At 36.9% G+C, this 20,061-nt stretch overlaps 1 protein-coding gene across 1 annotated transcript in view; it reads right to left on the bottom strand.

Moving 5' to 3' along the window:
• The window catches only part of PAPOLA (poly(A) polymerase alpha), a 59,289-nt gene that overhangs the window by 38,471 nt on the left and 757 nt on the right, over positions 1 to 20,061 (bottom strand). The window contains 3 exon segments of the mRNA XM_036844423.1: positions 484 to 565; positions 5,389 to 5,455; positions 5,983 to 6,156. Of these exon segments, the coding sequence (XP_036700318.1) occupies positions 484 to 565; positions 5,389 to 5,455; positions 5,983 to 6,156 (323 nt within the window).

Below are 20,061 nucleotides of genomic sequence, written 5' to 3'. Positions count from 1 at the left end.
TTTTCCTTAACTATTTCACGACTATAATACAGATTTTTTTCAAGCTTTAATTCATTTTTCTTCTGATTTCCAGAAGAAGATATCATTATTTTAATATCATTTTCTTCTGATATTCTTCAGGTAGAGGAAATGATATACAGAGCAGCACTGTCCAAAGTAACTCCCCAATGGGAAAAGTGTACTTCATACGCACTTTCCAGTATGGTAGCCACTAACCACATGTGATTATTTAACAATGAAAATGTGGCTACTACTACTGAGAAACTGAATTTTTTATTTTCCTTAATACTGCATTGGAGGGTACAGGTATGAAAGGTATCATTTTACATCTTTCTTCTTACCAAATTTAGGCTCCCTGAAGTACTCTCTTCCATGCAAACCTAAGCTGTATAATACACTGCAAGTAACTGAGATGGATGTGTCATTATAATTTTTAAAAAATTAAAAAGTATTCCTTCTCAAGATAATTAAAACAATATTTACCTTTTGTATGTACTCCTAATCTATAAGATCCAAATGTAAATATTTTTCCACCAACATTTTCAATTACAGATTGTGGAAGATTCTGTTGAAGCAAACAAAAAATAGTTATTTTGCCAGTGGAGCACAAAGGTAACTATTTCAAATAACACTGTACATTTAAACAAAAAAAAACCAAACCCAAGTAAGATTTCTATGCAAATTTATATAGAGGGTAAACAAACTATAAGCTCTACAAAATACCAGGCCTTCACAGATCAACCTAACTTGAAATTTAAGCAATTTTCAACTTTCAATTAGTGTTAGAATTTTGCCACATTTTTGGAAACTGCTATAAAGACTGTGGTAGAGGAGATCATGTGATTCCACAGAAGCAACGTTAGAATCAGGAATTTTATTCATGATAAGGTGCTGCATAAATCATGAATGTTAGAATATAACAAAAACATATTCTGATTGCTTAAAAGATCATATTCAATGATTATACCAAATATGCCACAGTACATTAGACTATAATTTTACTGCATCAAAAGTGACTTTAAGGCCAATAAGGCTACGTTTAATAGTTTAGTAGGCTTTAGTGGGATGATTTTGAGCAGAACTAAACTTATTGATGATTTCTTAGAGTAGAAACACCAGGAATGAGAAGAAAGGAAAGCACTTAAAAATCATCTTCCTGGGGGCTTCCCTGGTGGCGCAGTGGTTGAGAATCTGCCTGCCAATCCAGGGGACACGGGTTCGAGCCCTGGTCTGGGAAGATCCCACATGCCGCGGAGCAGCTGGGCCCGTCAGCCACAACTACTGAGCCTGCGCGTCCGGAGCCTGTGCCCCACAACAAGAGAGGCCGTGATAGTGAGAGGCCCGCGCACCGCAATGAAGAGTGGCCCCCGCTCGCCGCAACTGGAGAAAGCCCTCCCACAGAAACGGAGACCCAACACAGCCAAAAATAAACAAATAAGTAAATAAAATTTAAAAAAAAAATCATCTTCCTGACCCTGGTACGACTATAAAGTACTATGGAGAATACTTAACCGCCCTTGGTGTTAAGGATAATGTCTGTCCACAAAAAAAAAAAAAACAACCAAATCTTAATGTGTGCTAGATCAATGTTTCTCTTTACTTTCTAATTCCTCAGTAAAGTCTTACTCAGTAGGAGAACATAAAAGAGACCACTCTTCCCCACCACCCTCCCAAAGTGACATAAATTGTTACTTCATACTCCAACAACCCTAAAAATAAATTGTAAAAGGCTCAGGGGATTCCCTTGTTTTTTAAGGGCACACTTAATCATCACTTATAGAAAACAGGCAATCTAAATGTGTAGTATTACATTTTTTAAAAGTAGACACCACCATCTCTTCCTATGTTTAGATATTTTAAAAACCACTTGTACAGTTGGCTTGGTTATTTAAATTAAGCCAGCAAGATGTGTGCAGAAATATGCCTACAAAGGAAGGTAGAAAGAAACTACCTGAGAACAACGTCCTGTGGACACCTCTAGTAAAACACAAACCTCTCAGATAGGCACCCTCCAGGAGAAGTGTCCAATGCAGTAGGCACTAGCTATGTTTCACTTTCACCTGAAATGCAGCTAGGGTGGCTGAGGAGTAGAATGTTTAATTCTAGTTAATTTAAACTGAAATAGCCAAGTGTGGCTGGTGGCTACTGTATTAGACATTAGTATGTTTATAGCTATTACAGTTGTAACCCAGAAATTAAGATTTCTTAATTAACATCACAGAAGAACTTTTCAATTGCAAATCTTTTTTAAGTCTCAGGATATTAGATGGCAAACAAATCAAACAACTTAAGTAAAATTCATATTTTATATAAATTTTCCCCAAAATATTATAAATTAATTGTAACTATACATCAAAAACCAGTGGTTCTCGGGACTTCCCTGGTGGTCCAGTGGTTAAGATTCCATGCTTCCACTGTAGGGGGCGCAGGTTCAATCCCTGGTCAGGGAACTAAGATTCCACATGCCACCAAAAAAAAAATCAGTGGTTTGCTACTGACTTAACTGGAGATATTTTTGGTTGTCACAATCTGGGGAGAGCAGACAGGCAGCATCTAGTTGGAAGGGTGCTGCTTAACATCTTCCAGGACAGTCCCTAAAAAAGAAATATGTGAGGAATTCCCTGGTGGTCCAGTGGTTAGGACTCCACACTTTCACTGCCGAGGACGTGGGTTCAATTCCCTGGTCGGGGAACTTAAGATCCCACAAGCCGCGCAGTGTGGCCAGAAATGAAAGAACTACATGGTCCCAAAATATCAATAGTGTCAACATCAAGACATCCTGTATCAGGTCTTAAAACCAAGCAGCTGAGGAAGAAATTCTCCCTAGAAAAACAGATACAAAAGATCAAACTTGTAAAGCCTAACCCCTAAAGTCCCATTCTCTAACCAATTTACTACCTACAGAGTTAGGCTACAGAGAAAAGGACAGAGGCAAATTTGATTAGGAATGAGCATTAATTTCATTAATCCAAACAATTTTTCTTACCCTCAAGAAAACCAGCAGGAAGAAGTGTATCAAGAGTTACCAGTTAGGGCTTCCCTGGTGGCGCAGAGGTTAAGAATCCTCTTGACAACGCAGGGGACACGGGTTCAAGCCCTGGTCCGGGAAGATTCCACGTGCCGCGGAGCAACTAAGCCCGTGCGCCACAACTACTGAGCCTACACTCTAGAGTCCGCAAGCCACAACTGCTGAAGCCTGCACGTCTAGAGCCCGTGCTCCACAACAAGAGAAGCCACCGCAATGAGAAGCCCACACACCGCAACGAAGAGTAGCCCCCGCTCGCCACAACTACAGAAAACCCACACACAGCAACGAAGACCCAACACAGCCAATTAATTAATTAATTAATTTTTAAAAATAGAATTACCGGTTAAAGAAACTAACTAGGCACTCAATTACTGAAACAAAACTATCAATGAGATAGTACTCTTGTTTCACATTAAATAAATCTAAGTTCTGGCCTTACAACAGTTTTCAACTTAAATGTCTAAGAAAAAGCCATTAAAAACAAAGCTGTGTTTCCTATACAAGATTAAAGAATCACTAAGTTCAATAAATGAGTAAAAATACTTAAACCTGGATATCCTTTGCTCAGCTCAAAAAGAAATTCTTTTCAAAACATCATTTTTATCAAAACTCTATCAATGACAAACATGTAGTATACATGGAGTCCCCAGTTTAGAATATTCTGGTTGCTAAAGTTTTAATCAGTTGCTTTGAAATATATATACACTGCTTTAAGAAAACAATATTATAAATTTGACTAAATCCAGAAGACTTTAACTTACTTTTCTTCTACCTTGATATCTTCTCTCAGGTTTTCTTCTACCTTTGGTTCTCTTACCATCAATTTTTCAGCTGTACTACAGACTAAATACGCATTTTATACTACCCTGGAAAAATGACCACTATTTACAGAGTTTTTTAAAACTGGCTTCTAAACACAACTTTACGAATACATTTCCAGAGAACAAACATATGGACACCAAGGGGAGAAAGTGGCCGGGGCGGTTGCGGGGGGGGGGGGGGGGGCGCGGGGCAGTGAATTGGGAAATTGGGATTGACATACATACACTAATAAGTATAAAATACATAACTAATAAGAACCTCCTGTATAAAAAAATAAATAAAATAAAATTTAAAAAAAAACACAAAAAACTACATTTCCTTTACCAGAAGCCTATTCATGGATTCAACAGTTGTATGATTTTCTTTTAAAAAGTTATTAGAGGGCTTCCCTGGTGGTGCAGCAGTTGAGAATCCGCCTGCCAATGCAGGTGACATGGGTTCGAGCCCTGGTCTGGGAAGATCCCACGTGCCGCAGAGCAGCTGGGCCCGTGAGCCACAATTACTGAGCCTGCGCGTCTGGAGCCTGTGCTCCACAACAAGAGAGGCCGCGACAGTGAAAGGCCCGCGCACCGCGATGAAGAGTGGCCCCCGCTTGCCGCAACTAGAGGAAGCCCTCGCACAGAAACGAAGACCCGACACAGCCAAAAATAAATAAATTAATTTTTAAAAAAAAGTTATTAGAAACTCAAAGAATGTTATTATAAAAAACTAAATAGATAATTCAGTTTGAGTCTAACATCTGACGGCCTAAAAAATGCTCATTGTTGCAGAATTCCTTAAAAGGTAATGAGATTCTCAAATACTTAATAAACATGTTTAATACATTTTTTTTTCCTAAGTGAAGCAAATGTTTTACTGAAATCAGTTGTCAAACCACAATCTATCCAAATGACAATGTTACATTGTTCTTAAAAGAGTGGGCACAAATATGGCACAGACACAATCCAGCATCTATCAAAACACCATCTGTAAAGAACCTGACTTATTTCGTGCTGTGTGTGAATGTGGTCCAGCATATAAGGTAGACTCAAAACCAGTCAACTTTTTTCTTGATAACATGAAAAACATTTCACTACTTTGCCTCAAAATTAAGCACACTCATCTGTCTGTAACAACCGTGTTTAATTCATTTTTAAAGCACCTTTTGCGGGAAACATTATTTCTATGAAGCGTGTAAGTAATTACTGAGCTTTGAAGTGTTACAACCAAAAGTATTTATAAAATCACTGAATTCAGTTCAGTTTTTCCTGCTTTCAAAATAGCTAGGTACCGGCAGTTTCCTGGTGGTCCAGTGGTTAAGACTCTGCCCAATGCAGAGGACTCGAGTTTGATCCCTGGCTGGGGGACTAAGATCCCACATGCTGCGCGGCGTGGCCAAAAAACCCCCCAAAAAAACCCAAAAAAAGCTAGATACCAAATACAAATTCTGCTGTCAACAGTCTAAAACACATTTCCACATTCAAGACTCTAAACAGCTATATAAGACAATTGCTGCGTTCAGCTGGCAAATTACTTCCTATACAATTAAGTCACCTTACCTTGATTTCACTGATTTCTCGTATCCACTCTTTTACCAGGTTATTTAATTTTCCCAAAATTAAAATCCTGTTGATAGAGCAAATATCAATCAAGTATCAAGTTGTTTGTTATACTAGATCACTACTAATTAAAATGAAAAAGCTTTCAATAGATGGCTTCCTAAATTTTAACCAGTTTTTAAGTTATCAGAAAGAAAGTTTATAGTAGTTAGCTATATGTAGGCACTGTTACACTGGGTGAGGCATTCCTCTAGCTGAGCAAGGCATTCCCCTTTCTCCTGACAATGCTATAGTACTATACTAACCAAAAGTATCACAAATCAAAATTAAGGGAACAGAACTTTATATAGACGAAAAGTTTTTTCTACGTATCACTTGTTTGAAACAGACATATATTGGGGAGAATAATTCTAACTTGCTGAGTTCCTCAAAATTAGTTTATTATGTTAATAAAAAATTATAACTTAAAAAAAGATATACATATACACTAATATGTATAAAATGAATAACTAATAAGAACCTGCTGTATAAAAAAATAAATAAAATTCAAAAAAAAAAAAGATATACACACACACACCCCCCACACACACTGACCTGCGCTGCAGTTCCTCTTCCTCTTCAAAAACGCCAAAAGGCTTCAGAGTCTCAATTAGTTTCTGGGTAAGCAGGCAGTCAGTCTCCTTGGGGGCTGCTAAGCTGATGGGAGAGGTAATGCCATAGTGCTTCTGTGGCGGCTGTGTTTGCTGTGATCCCTGCGTTGTAACTGGACTGCAAACAGAACTGGATAAAATTACTGTCAAAAAATTTCTACAATTTAAAACTAATCAGCATGACTAGAAAAAAATGCTTTAGTAAAATGCATTTCTAAACATAGTTGGTTCCCTGCCATACCCCAAAAAACTTTCAATACATTTTGTTTGCTTTAAAACAAAAAGTAACACAAAAATTAAGTGATGAAAACATTAGTTCTCCTCCCACTCCAAGGATTTTAATTGTGTCACTATCTAAATATCTAAATAAACTATAAATAAGAATCCAGATCAGGGACTTCCCTGGTGGCGAGGTGGTTAAGAATCCGCCTACCAATGCAGGGGACACAGGTTCGAGCCCTGGTCCGGGAAGATTACACATGCTGAGAAGCAATTAAGGCCGTGCGCCACAACTACTGAAGCCCACGTGCCTAGAGCCCGTGCTCTGCAACAAGGGAAGCCACGGCAATGAGAAGCCCGTGCACCGCAACGAAGAGTAGCCCCCACTCGCCACAATGAGAGAAAACCCACGTGCAGCAACAAAGACCCAATGCAGACCAAAAAAAAAAAATCCAGATCAAAAAAGAATCCAAAAAAAAAAAAAAAAAAGAATCCAGATAAAATAAATTGCTAGAGAAAATGCAATCTAGGACATAGTGGACTTCTGAGAAATTTTACTTACTCCTTACTTCTTGAAAAGGAGCCAAAATCTATCAAATTGTTACTTCTAAAGAGATGAGGATAGATATAAAAACACTATTCTACCAATACAACAGACTCCCCAAATGGAATTTCACATCTGACTTGCAATGAATAAAACTCATAGATAATGAGGCAAATAACATAAACATAACTTGGAGGGGAAGAACTATATTCACACTAAGCTTGTTACAGAATTTTTGGTAAGAGATTTACACTTCAACAATGACTAGTCAAAAGTTTTTCCGTTTTAAGAGCAATTCCAGATTTTTACAACCAATAGGGTTTTAATATAACTGGTGAAAAGGTATGGCACGCTCTAAAGAAAGGCTTTAGGAAATTAATCGGACTCAATTATTTTTTGGTGAAACCAATTCTTGTTTTTTTCCTCCCTTTTTAAATCGATGGACAGGGACTCTAAAGATAAGCAGCACAATCATTAACTAGAAACTAGCTGGTCAAATAACATGCAGAACCAGGTAAGGACTAAGGAAGACGCTAACATCTGAATCAGTTATCTGCCCCAAATTCTGTTCCTTAAGAAATAATTTATACACACACACACCTACTTTTTTTCAAGTTCTAAATATATATATATATACTTTTAATTAAAGTGCAATAATCTACTAAAGCAATAAGATGCCAGAATCCTATGGCAGGTAAGTCCCATTATGAATTTACTACCTATCCCTGGGTTCTGGTTTATACTATGACTGCAGGACTGTTTTATATTTTGTCTTCTGATATCAACAGAAAACCTAAGAATGCCAGGAAGCCCATAGTGTTTGTTACTAATTAGTCACTAGGCTGTATAGCATTTAATCAATGCTTCCTAAACTAGTTATACATTGTCTCAATTTTAATTCAGATTTTATAGTAACATTTGCTGAATAAATATGAGTCAGATTTATTATCTTACAGCAATTAACTTACGTCTCATCACTTCCTCCTACTACTTTAAATTGCACAGCTATACACGGCTATGATGTTCATTCAGAGCTGCGGATCCACGTGAGCACCAAGCAACCTCAAAAGACTAAATATCTTAATGTTCTATTTTTCAAATTTATGTAGCATCTCCCATGATGAGAATATACAAATTTACATTAAGTGTAAATGCATTCATAACATCTTGGTTAATACATATTTTCGTCAATCAGCAAATAGTTATCATCAGGTTCCACAAAGCTGACACCAAAAAGGTGGCCCTCAAAACTGCCTAACCATTTCTTCACATCATGCTCTAATAGACTCCAGATTCCAGATAAATTATGTATTAAGTTTAAAAAAATACACTTAACACATATCTTAGTATAATTATATTTTCTTGCATTGTTCATTGCTTCTTATGAGTTTCTCCAAGTAAACTATAGCCCTTCATGACCACCCCAGGATTATGAATACTTTTTATAAATGATTTTAACATAAGTAGAGCCAGATATGAAAACAAGTGTAAAATCCTTTCTAGCTAGACTTGGTTCATGCAAGGAGAGCTTTCAAGTGTAAACTGAATTCATATTTTCCTACCTTAAAATAATAAACCTCTATTGGATTGTTTTGTTTTGAGCAAACATCTGCATTCTTTTCCTTTCTGAAGGGGCTAAATTCATTACCAGTTGAGTTTGGATGATCACCAAAATGAGTGCCCATTCTCTGTGGGGTTAAGCTTTCTTGCAGATTCCCATTTTTTCTTTCTCAAATATTCAGGTTCTTCATTGTCATACAAAAATCAATGCTTGGAAAGACCCTTGTCTACTTCAACTGTATTACCAGAATACTGGATATAGACTCAGATTTTTCTTTTTTTTTTTTTTAATCAATTTATTTATTTATTTTTGGCTGCACTGGGTCTTTGTTGCTGTGCGTGGGCTTTCTCTAGCTGCGGTAAGCAGGGTCTACTCTTCGTTGTGGTGCACGGGCTTCTCATTGTGGTGGTTTCTCTTGTTGCAGAGCAGGGGCTCTAGGCGCACGGGCTTCAGTAGTTGTGGCACAAGGGCTCAGTAGTTGTGGCTCACGGGCTCTAGAGCACAGGCTCAGTAGTGGTGGCGCACGGGCTTAGTTGCTCCATGGCATGTGGGATCTTCCCAGACCAGGGCTCGAACCTGTGTCCCCTGCCCTGGCAGGCGGATTCTTAACCACTGTGCCACCAGGGAAGTCCTAGACTCAGATTTCTAAATTCACACCAAGTTTGTCTACTTTAATTTGAAAAAAAAAAAAAAAATTTGATGTCTACATTAATTTCCACATGAACATTTTGATGGGGAAACAAATCATACTCTGGTTGTAAATGTTTATTTATTCAAAATGTAGTCACATCATATAAAACCACATTTACTTGTCCCATCTAATTCAAAAAAGAACATTATAGGGGGACATTCCTGGTGGTCCAGTGGTTGAGAATCTGTCTTGCAATGCAGGGGACGCCAGTTCGATCCCTGGTAGGGGAACTAAAATCCCACATGCCTCAGGGCAACTAAGCCTGCACACCGCAACTACTGAGCCCACGTGCCACAACTAATAAGCCCACATGCCACAACTACAGAGAAGCCCGTGAGCTGCAAGGAACGATCCCGCCTGCCGCAACTAAAAAAAAAAAAAAAAAAAAAAGAGAGAGAGAGAACATATGTATCACATATCTCTGTATGTATACATATCTAAAACAAGTTACATATAGAACATATACTAATTCAAAAACACATATGAAAAGAAATATTAAGTAAATCACAACCAAATAAAAGAAACAAATACATGTTTTGAAAGGTACAAGATACCTGTGTCTCCAATAGAAATGGCTTACTCTTACGCTAAGTGGCTAGACTAGGAATTCTAGGCTGCCAGATGCTCTGAATGTCCAAAATGTAGAAATATTAGCTATGATTGAGCTTTAAATGGAAGAAGTCAAAATTTTCCATTTAATTTTTAATATTAGAAATTAAGTAGAGTGATAAAACAAGTTAAGGATCTTTTTGCTGCTGTTCTGTTTCTAACAAAACAAATATACACACTCCAATATTGGGTAATGTGAAGGATTCTGCTTTACAGACTTTCTCCTGGAACTATACACCAGACAGCTAGCTATCAATCCCAAGAATGCAAAGCTCTCCCTCAAATTCTTGAACACATGAGACACCTGCCCATGCCCATCACTTTCTAGAGACATTTTTACCAGTATTTAGTTTTCTTCAGACATTATTTTAAAAATAACTTCTACAATTATATAAAACAATGAGAAAAAAAAAAACTAGATATGGAGCCACAGTATTTGTGATCCACTGAAATTTCTTCCTGGTTTTCAATTTAAATATCAAGAACAGTTGTGCTTTTCCTGAGTAACTGGCTCATTTTCATCTCATGAACATAGCTGTACTTACCTTTAGGCTACTGCCTGAATTCTTAGAGCAAAACTGGTGGCCATCCAGCAAGTTCTCTACAAAAATCCAAAAATCACTGTACTTCTGTAAGAACTGTTTTAGTACCCTAATTTCTTGCTGTTTTGTATCTCTATCCTTATTCTCCCTTGTCATCCACCTTTAATGCAAATACCGTGCTACTTTTAAAATGTGACTAAAGCATTCTTAAAAGTCTCAATCCTTTCTGGGTCAGAGCAAGATATAAATACCTATACATACAGTACATATACGAATCTTGCCCCCCTCCAAAATTATAAAAGACAGCCAAACACTCCTCCCCCCACCCCACTTTTTTGGGAGTCAGGAGGGAGAAACGAAGAGGGCACAATACTAAATATTTTCAGAATTCTTCTCTCTCTTAGAACATAGGGCATTTTCTTTATAATATTTAAAATAATTTTCATCAAGGCAAAGCTTACCCAGGACATATACCCACCTTCCCTTTTTTATTATTATTATTTTTAATTTCAACAACATTCTATATAACAATTCCATTCCAACTACCCTTGTTCTGCCTCTTGGCATCTTGGTCCCACTCTTTCTACTCCCCTGCTATGCCAGACTACCATTCACAGTGCTACCAAGTGTTACCTTCCTAACACACAGCTTCCTTAAAAACCCACATGACTTCTGGTAATGGCATTCAAAACTCTGTCCACAAAAACTGCTCTCAACCCGGAAGCAATCTGAAAAGAGACAAAGCAGGCCTGATTTCATTTCTACTAGTTATACCACTCTGGTTTCACTTCTGCCACTAGTTATGTGATTCTTGTTAAGTTGTAACTCTATGGATTTACCTTAGAATTTATTATATCTCTTCTCTACTTTGGATGGCAAACTAGAAATTTAAATACTATAACATGTTTATGACATGGAAGTCCAGTTTCCAAACACGGAAAGTTTTTAAACCAATACTCAAAAGAAAGGTCAGTCCATCCTTTCCTCATGCTAGGCTGTCTAAGACCTAACTCTACTTAGGATAAATATTTAGGTACTTAGAAATGGCAACATTTTTGTGAAATTGGCACATGACTGTAGGCTGCTTATTTCCGCCAGATACTTGTTTCAAAAGTTTAGGCATCCAATTTAACCAATACATGTGCTCTGAAATATCAAGAACCACTTTGATTACAGTAACTATAAAGCTAACTCAAATAGTGCAAGTTCCTATGATTTGTAAACTACAGTTTAGTAGCCATACATTCAAATAGTCAAAGTACGATCAATCTTTGGATATATCATATTGACGACCACTTCAAGTCAGTGAGGAAAGTTAAGGAATACTCAAATGAAAGACCTATATTAGTACCTGTTTTCACTAAGTGAATGAAATCCAAAGAGGATTTTCACTTTTACAAAAAAAAGGCAAAAAGCAAAAACACTCTTCGTTTGTTTTGCAAGCGGTTTCAGAGGCAGCGTGCGGCCCGAGTAGCAAGAGCGACACTAACAAGCTTCCTCCCCAGGACACACGTATACTCAGCATCAAGCTACCATAGCCTGGAACTGTGTCTGTGAGCAGCAATGCTTTATCTCAATTTATTCTATGCATCTGTTAGCAAGATGTGTATAAGGTAGTTGCTTCTTCATTTCATGCTGTTTTGGCTTACAAAAGCTTTCACAGGACCTCTCTACTTTTGGATAGGGAGGGAAACCTGTATTCTTAATATGTTCTTAAATCAACTTTTAAAAGTTTCACTGCAAATCAAGGAAGCACATTAAGACGATCACTTTTTCTGTCAGACTGGAGAAAAACAAAGCTGATGTACATCTGGTAAAAAATGAAAGACTTATTATAAACCTCCAACGTTGGCAATGGTGTAAGAAAATGAGCACTCTTATCCATCACAAAGGATGTGAACATGGTATGTCATTTTAAAAAGCAATCTGGCAATATTCATCAAAATTTTTTTAAAGCTTATGTCTAGCAACTTCACCTCTAGCAATCTATCTTACAGAAATACTAGGACGCAAGGACTCAAACTGAAGGCCCTGATGTTGGAAGACATATCCTCTTTAATTTTTAGACACATTTTTAGTATATTAAATGTGTACATTAAAGCACAAATTTCTACTGCTCCTGGGGTACGAATACAATGGCTTAGAAGACAGGCCAAATACGGGCCCAAAATCCTGTACAGCAACAATAAGCTTGAAATGAGCAATGTCTACCCCAGCATTATCCTTTATAGAGGGAGCATGCTTGGTATTTGTAAATAAATACCTCTCTTGACCCTACAGATTCTGGAAATTTGACCCTTCTTATAGGAATAATACAAAAGATACCCAAGGTTGTTCACTGGAGCACTGTATACAATGCACCAACAAACCGGAAACCACCTAAATATCCATTAATATAATATAGGACTGGCGAATTACAGTACATTCTTACAACTTAATACTATGCTATATAAAAAGAATGAGGTGGTTATCACATGTAGTAGCATGGAAACATGCCCACAATATGTCAGGTGAAAAAAGTTGTAGAATATAATTATGATAATAGCTAGTGTTTATTGAAACCTCAACATATTCCAGTTAGTGTGGCAAGCACTTTACATTATTCCCGACTATTCCAACGACTCTATGCACTGGGTCAGGATATGATCTCAGGCATCTGACTATAATCATAAGCCTCTATACATCCTTCACAACATACAGTCTTGCACCTTTAAAAATTATTTGTGTATTATGTCTATACATGTATAGAAACACACCAAGCAGAATTGATTGGTGGAAGAATTTCATCTTCTAGGATTTTGTTTCCATTAAAGTACTTTTGTTAAAGTACTTTTAAAGATAAATATTAATGAAGTCATACAAAAGTTGAAAATCATCTAATTCTACTATTCACCATTAAGTTTGTGATAGTAAAGAGGCTAAAACCACCCCCTAAAATCATTCTCCAACAGCAAGGGACAGCAAACAAATGTTCAATTTAAATCAATAATTACCTTTTTGATTATTAGCTTTGTAGTTTATGCTAATCAAAATGTTATTTTAAAGAACTGAAATAAAAACCTTAAAATGGATTTTTCAGTGTAACACTTTGTGATTAGAAAATTAAATACAAAGTGAATCATGATTTACAGCTCTAGAAAACTAGTAAAGCACCAAAGCTATCTATCAAACTTCATCAATCCAATTTTCCTAAAAGCACCTCTTCCTCATTTAAGTTATTTTTCCCAGAAAGTATATTATTAGGCTGAAATTTACTGAACTAGGATCCTAAATATGTATGAAAGACAATGTTAAAATCAGACTACAAAGATAGTCTCTATCCTCAGTGACAATCTCAAATTTGCTCTGGGATTCAGATCTTTAAACAACAGATGAGTGCAAAGTAAAAGCTTAAAATAAACATTACAGAAACAAAGAATCAAGGATATACCAAAGGAAAAGGTTAAGGAGGTATGCACTCTATATGACTTGGAGAAGGGGAAAAGAGCAGTCTCGGCAGATGACTAACACACAAAGGAAAGGACAACAAATCACCAATGGTGTTTTCTGAAACAGTTAATATTTAACGACTTTCATCCCAATTTAAACAAAGCTCATGCTACTGATGAATCTCTGACTCCTCACATTGCGCATATGGAATTGGTGGCACGTAGGACTAAAAGGGTCAATTGCCTCAAAATGTATAGATCCTAGCCAACAGAAAACACTGTCATTTCTTGCTAGTTTTAGTCAGTGAAGTTAAAACTGAAAGCTTAACTTACTTGATATTCTTCTTTAGAAGTAATCAGATAAATCACAGTTACACTTAATGGGTACATCCCAGGTGGTCCAGTAGTTAAGAATCCGTCTTGCAACGCAGGGGATGCCGCAGGGGATGCCGGTTCAATCCCTGGTCGGGGAACTAAGAACCCACATGCCACAGAGCAGCTAAGCCCGCGCGCCGCAACTACTGAGCCCGCGCACCGCAACTACTGAGCCCGCGCACCGCAACTACTGAGCCCGCATGCCACAACTACAGAGCCCACGTGCCACAACTAGAGAGAAGCCTGTGCACCGCAACAAAGAGACAGCGCACAGCAACAAAAGATCCCACATGCCACAACTAAGACCCAACAAATAAATAAATAGCCAAAAAATAAATAAATAAGTATTTTTTAAAAAACCACTTAATGTATAACCACAGTATGCAATTTGCTGCTTAAAGGCCTTGACCTTAAACGTAATGTGCCCATTCAAATTAAGCAGGAAAAAAGGACATTGAACAGAATAGGAATATGGGATCTCTCTAAAGTATCTGAATACGCATTAAATATTAATTCTTAGCAGAAATAATACAATCTCCTCTTTCACAAGAAGTTTAACACATATTTAAATTTTACCTGTAGCTTAAAAGTCAAGCATATAGTCAAGACAACGTATTTGCTCACTAAGACATTATTCTAAGGATGGCTAATTCACCTGCCACCCTATGTACTAAACATAGTTAGAACCTAACTATAGTCTTAAAATATGTATTCCAGGTGGATCATCCAGCTAATATTTAGCAAGCAGCAGCAGAGGCTAAAATATAGATGAAGCAATAGTTTACGCTCAAGGGGAATAAATTATGATGAATCCCAACGCCAAACTTTGGAAATAAAAGGTTGATTATACAGAGAAAGGGTACTTGTTACTGAATTGTAACAATGGCCAGGTTATTTTTCCTTCTTTCCTAAGGGCACTTCCAACTGTCCCTCTGCCCTCTCTCCAAGAGGGGCTAGAAGTAAAAAAAAAAAACAAAAACAAAAAACAGCCAAACCACAGCATTCCTGCATCAGTATTTGTCAAGCACAATTTGAAAATGAAAGAAATGTAACTAGAGAATCTAAAAAGTATAAAAATGTATCAGAAAATAGTCAAAAATATATTAAATCATAGTATTATACACAGGAAATGCAATTTAGATGTTTCTGATAGCCAAAATGACAGGAACACTATTCTTAAGTAAAAACTTATTTAAAACTATAAAGACTACTGTAAATTGCAAGAAGCTGGTTTCTGAACAAAATATAGAGGGAACAGAAATGTGAGACAATTCTGTGACAGAAGAGGAATAAAAATATCAAATTTAAACTCCTACATTTTTTTCTTCTGCAAATCCTTAAATTTTCAAATGAGAATGCTATAAAATTCTGCAGACCTGCAATCCAACGACTAAAAAACTATCTTCCACACAACTTGATCTTGAAAATTAAGTATACTTAAGACATACAGACTCCCATTGAGCTGATGAAACATAGTTCCCAACAAGATACACAGAAAATGGTACAGTACTAGAATGAGAATGAAACATGGAACCAGAGTTGAATTTGGCTGCAGTCTACAACTTAGCACCCTTAAGACCCTAGAGGAGTGACGACTTTGAGCCTCACTTTACAAGAACTAATATCTCCTGCAATGGTGCTGTTTTATAAATCATAAACTCAGGTTGTACAATTATTTAAAAGCTGCTGAATAATCAGAACGATGAACATACCAAGTAAAAGACATGCCTCTTCCACCAACCAAAAATGAAAAATAGCTGGGACTCCAACTGGCCTCATTTTGCCTGAGAGTAGCTTTCATAAACCTGCCTAGATGCAACTCAAGGTGAAATTTAATTGTAATGTTAACTTGAAGTAGCTTAGTTACCAAGGAATGGAATATTCTGATGAACCAAAACATTTTAAAAGTTATATGTTTTCAAGCCAGAAGGCTTTGGGGGGTTGAGGGAGGGGGTGTCAGGGAGTGGGAACTGACTTACAAATTTACTCAAATCCAATTATCTTCCCTCCCAACTTCTCCATCAAAAAGCATGAACCGACAACATGCTTAAAGTTAAATACCACATTTCACAACCATAACTAACATTTATTAAGCAGCAAGCAATTCATTACAAAATCTCTACATCTTAAAATCTGAGACTCAAAATCTCTCAGAAGTTACCTTTCAAAGGTTATCTAATACACTGTTTTTCATTGACAACAAAAAATGTCTTTAAATCATGTGCGTGTCCATTCCTCCAGACCATTCAAAAACCACCAGAGATGCCGCAAAGACACCACCACTGGAAACAGCGCAGCTTGGGACAGCTGTCAGCTGTTTCTATACATCAGTTTCTCGAACTTTTGGGTCTTAGGACCCTTTCACAACTCTTAAAATTTACTGAGGACTCCAATTACCTTTTGTTTATATGGATTATGTCTGCCATTATTTACTACATTAGAAATTACAACAGGGAAATTTTTGTATAGTAACAAGAAATCTATTACATGTTAACATAAATGACTTTTTAAAAAATAACTGTTTTCCAAAACAAAAAACTTAGTGAGAAGAACAGCACTATTTTACATTTTTGCAAATCTCTAACTCTGGCTTAATCAAAAATAGCTGGTTCCCATATCTGCTTCTGCATGCAATCCCTTTTGATAAGTTGTTTTGGTAGATGCACAGGAATAAAACCTGGCATTACACCATTATAACTAGAAAAGAGTATTTTAATAGCCTTTTCAAATAACTGTGGATATTCTTCTTTGATATTACACCAAAATGCCACAAGTGGTAATTTCTTAGAGATTAGTTACAGTATGAAAGCAGAAACCACAGCAATAAACCCTTTGTACTCTTGCATTAAAATCGACTGGTCCACCTTGCACTTTAAATGTACCTTTACCCATGCATGATTTTATTACATCATGATTGGTGGTTTGGAAGATGTGGGTTCACTTAAGATATGCCTATCTTCCAAATGTTGGCACATTATTATACAATATCAAAAAAAAAGTTCACTAATATCACCATCAATCACATCAGAAACATTTTTAATTATTGGGAGGCTGTCAAGCTCACAATGACAGAAACAAGCATTCTAAAATTCTAATTTTTGCTTGAAAGCTCAAATTTTATCACTGGCCACAAACACTGTCAGTTGTTCTCCTTAAAGAGACAGGCTCCATTTTTCAAGTAAATGCTAAGTAGTCAAGTATGAACATCATAATTCATCAATTGTTCTTTCAGGTAAAAACAGAGCTCAATGAGAAAAGCACTAGCTTAGCTCACAAAACAATCATACATGTGCTCTTCGCAAAACAACCATCCTACTTTTTAGCATACAGCTTTATGTGTACTTCCCATTTTATCACAACATATTCAAAAAACTCAAGGGTGAAGACTTAATAAAATTAACATTTTTTTACTGCTTCATCAAGGACTTTTTTTTCAAACTGTGTGTGTTTGTGTGCATGTGTGTAGTGAAGTAATACAATGATAACTAGTAGAATACAGTGCCTCTGCCTTGATTCTTCCTAAAGCATCATTACCCACCACTGCTTTTGCACCACTGGTGCAAATGTCAACAGACTAAAAAAGACATAACACCTCAATATTATGAAAAGTTTGGATTTTATGTACTCCCTAAAAGGATCTCAAGGACCCCCAACATCGAGGCTTCTACAAATCACTCTGAGAACCACTGCTACACGATATTGCTACCCACCAAAAGGTCCCAGTTCTACCTCTTATCACTACATGAAACTACTCCAATTCCCTCTTTTTTTGTGACAACCCCAAAAATATGGAAGAAAAGCTATTGTCTCCCCCAAGTCTTGCTAAATACCTCTTCCAATAACATTCGACAAATGTGGCATGAATGCTAAGTCACTGATAATGTCTACTCCCCTTGAAGTCTTTTTATTACCAGTGTGATAGCTAGAACTGAGCTGATGCAAATAATGATCTGACCAGCACAGAGAAAGGCAGAAATTGGAATATAGTTCTCATACAGGTATTATACGCTGTATTAATGCAGTGGTTCTCAACAAGATTTTGGCCCCCAAGGTACATCTGGCAATATCTGGACACATTTTTGGTTGTCATTACCAGGACATGGGGGGTGGGACTCCTGCAATCTAGTAGATAGAAGTCAGGCATGCTGTTAAACACCCTGCAATACACAGGACAGAATTATCAGCCTAAAATGTGAATAGTACCACCATGAGAAATCTGGTATTAATGGATCCTAAGACTATCAAAAATTTTGGAAGCTTAATCACCATGGCTCTTAAACCATACCAGCTTTTCAAAATTATATATGCAATTACATATGCTTTTGGACAATATATGGAGACCTGCTCACAATGTTTTCTAACGACGTAACTTCAGTAATCTGTTTTGATTTCATCCATTCTGACAATTTACCTATACCTTAACCCCCCCACCCACACACAAAGACTTAACAGACACACCAAACAGGAAAGTGGAAGTCAAACACAATACAGTCTGGAAATCACAATTCAAAACATCAAAGAAATAAAATTAATGACACCAGAACATGAAAAACAAAGAAAGCAAACTAATGAGAAAAAAGGCCTACTTAACTAGGCAGTCTATGGTCTTTTAGTTTACTTTAAAAGTACTATAGTACACATAGGGTTAACAATAAGAGAAAAGCTAATGAAAAACTGGCCATACTGTTCACATTTCAAGAAACACACTAGAAAGACAATATCCATGTGTGAGAATCTGCTGCCTTCACTTTGTCTTCCATTTTAAACATTTGCACTAACTTCCAAAGAATTTGAAGCACTTAGGTCTTTAAAGGAAAGGTATACCTCCTTTCCTCAAAGCATGTTGGGAAAAAGTAGGTATAAAAGAACTTTTAATTTCTAAAAAGACACAAATTAAGTTATTTCTTAATTAAAGCCCTTTAAGGCATACATTTCCTGTTACTGATCAATTTTTAATACTGACATGATTATCAGAAAGAGAAGTCCTTTTTCCAAAACAGCAATAAAATGCGAGCTAACACAAAGAAGTCGCATGGCATTACTGCAAACATTTAGGTTTACTTTAATTGCTGCTGAATTGAAAAATACCACAAAAATCTTGCTTAGACTCGGTTCTCCTAGTAACCCTTTTTATTGTTCCATAAAAGGATGATTCAATTAACAGGGACCTTGCACCTTATAAGATTTTAGGTCTGCTATATTTCATTAAAATTAACAAATATCCTCATTACAGAAATAATGTTGATAGGCCTCTTAACAAAATGACTAGAGTGGGTGAGAAGGAAGGAGCATGAAATTCCTTTTTAACATATCGTGTGAAATGGGACAGATATCTTTAAAGCCTGTTTCAAAGTTAGAGCCTCACCTGTAAAGAGAGACATACACACACATATACACATACATAAATACAACTGTAAAACTATAATCAGTGATATTTGCAGAAAAGAAGTTGTTTTTACTTAAAAAAAATAAAATAAGCGTGAGGTGCTACGTTAGGTGTCTAGAAACCCCAACATCTTTATTCTGCGTTTAAGTAAAACTTCAAGGGTCAATTACATGCTTCGGGGCTACAAAGAGAACTCGGCCCCCCATCTCTTACCCTTGAATCTTCAAAAATGGAAGAAATGCAGTCTCACGATTTAGGCCTCTACTCTGCTGTATATACGCAGAAAAAAAGGCTGTAATCTTTCGATCAACAATGAGTTCTCAAATTACATCCCATTCTTTGAGAGACAGAGAAAAGAAAAAGAAAACTTCTTTAAAAATCCCAACATGGGAAAGAAAGTATAAGATGTAGGCCTAGTGAGATTAGAAGGCATAGATGGACTGCAGTAAAAAAAGTCTACCATCAGAAGAACAGAAAGTATCACTGCAGATGGAGAGACGGAAGCAAGGTGAAATCCGGCGACCCTATCGAAACAAAACCGGGAGAGCGACACGTAACGCAACGCCTTTCGACGGGGGGCACCCGGGAAAGTGCCCCTCTCCTGGCAGCCGAAAGGCTGGAGGGAACGGAGGCGGGGGGAGGGGATGTTCGAACAGCTGGGCTCGACG

This window comes from Balaenoptera musculus, chromosome 2, assembly GCF_009873245.2.
Source record: "Balaenoptera musculus isolate JJ_BM4_2016_0621 chromosome 2, mBalMus1.pri.v3, whole genome shotgun sequence".
Taxonomy (NCBI): Eukaryota; Metazoa; Chordata; class Mammalia; order Artiodactyla; family Balaenopteridae; genus Balaenoptera; species Balaenoptera musculus.
The sequence above is the reverse complement of the archived record's forward strand: the minus strand, read 5'-3'. Positions and strand labels throughout refer to the sequence as shown.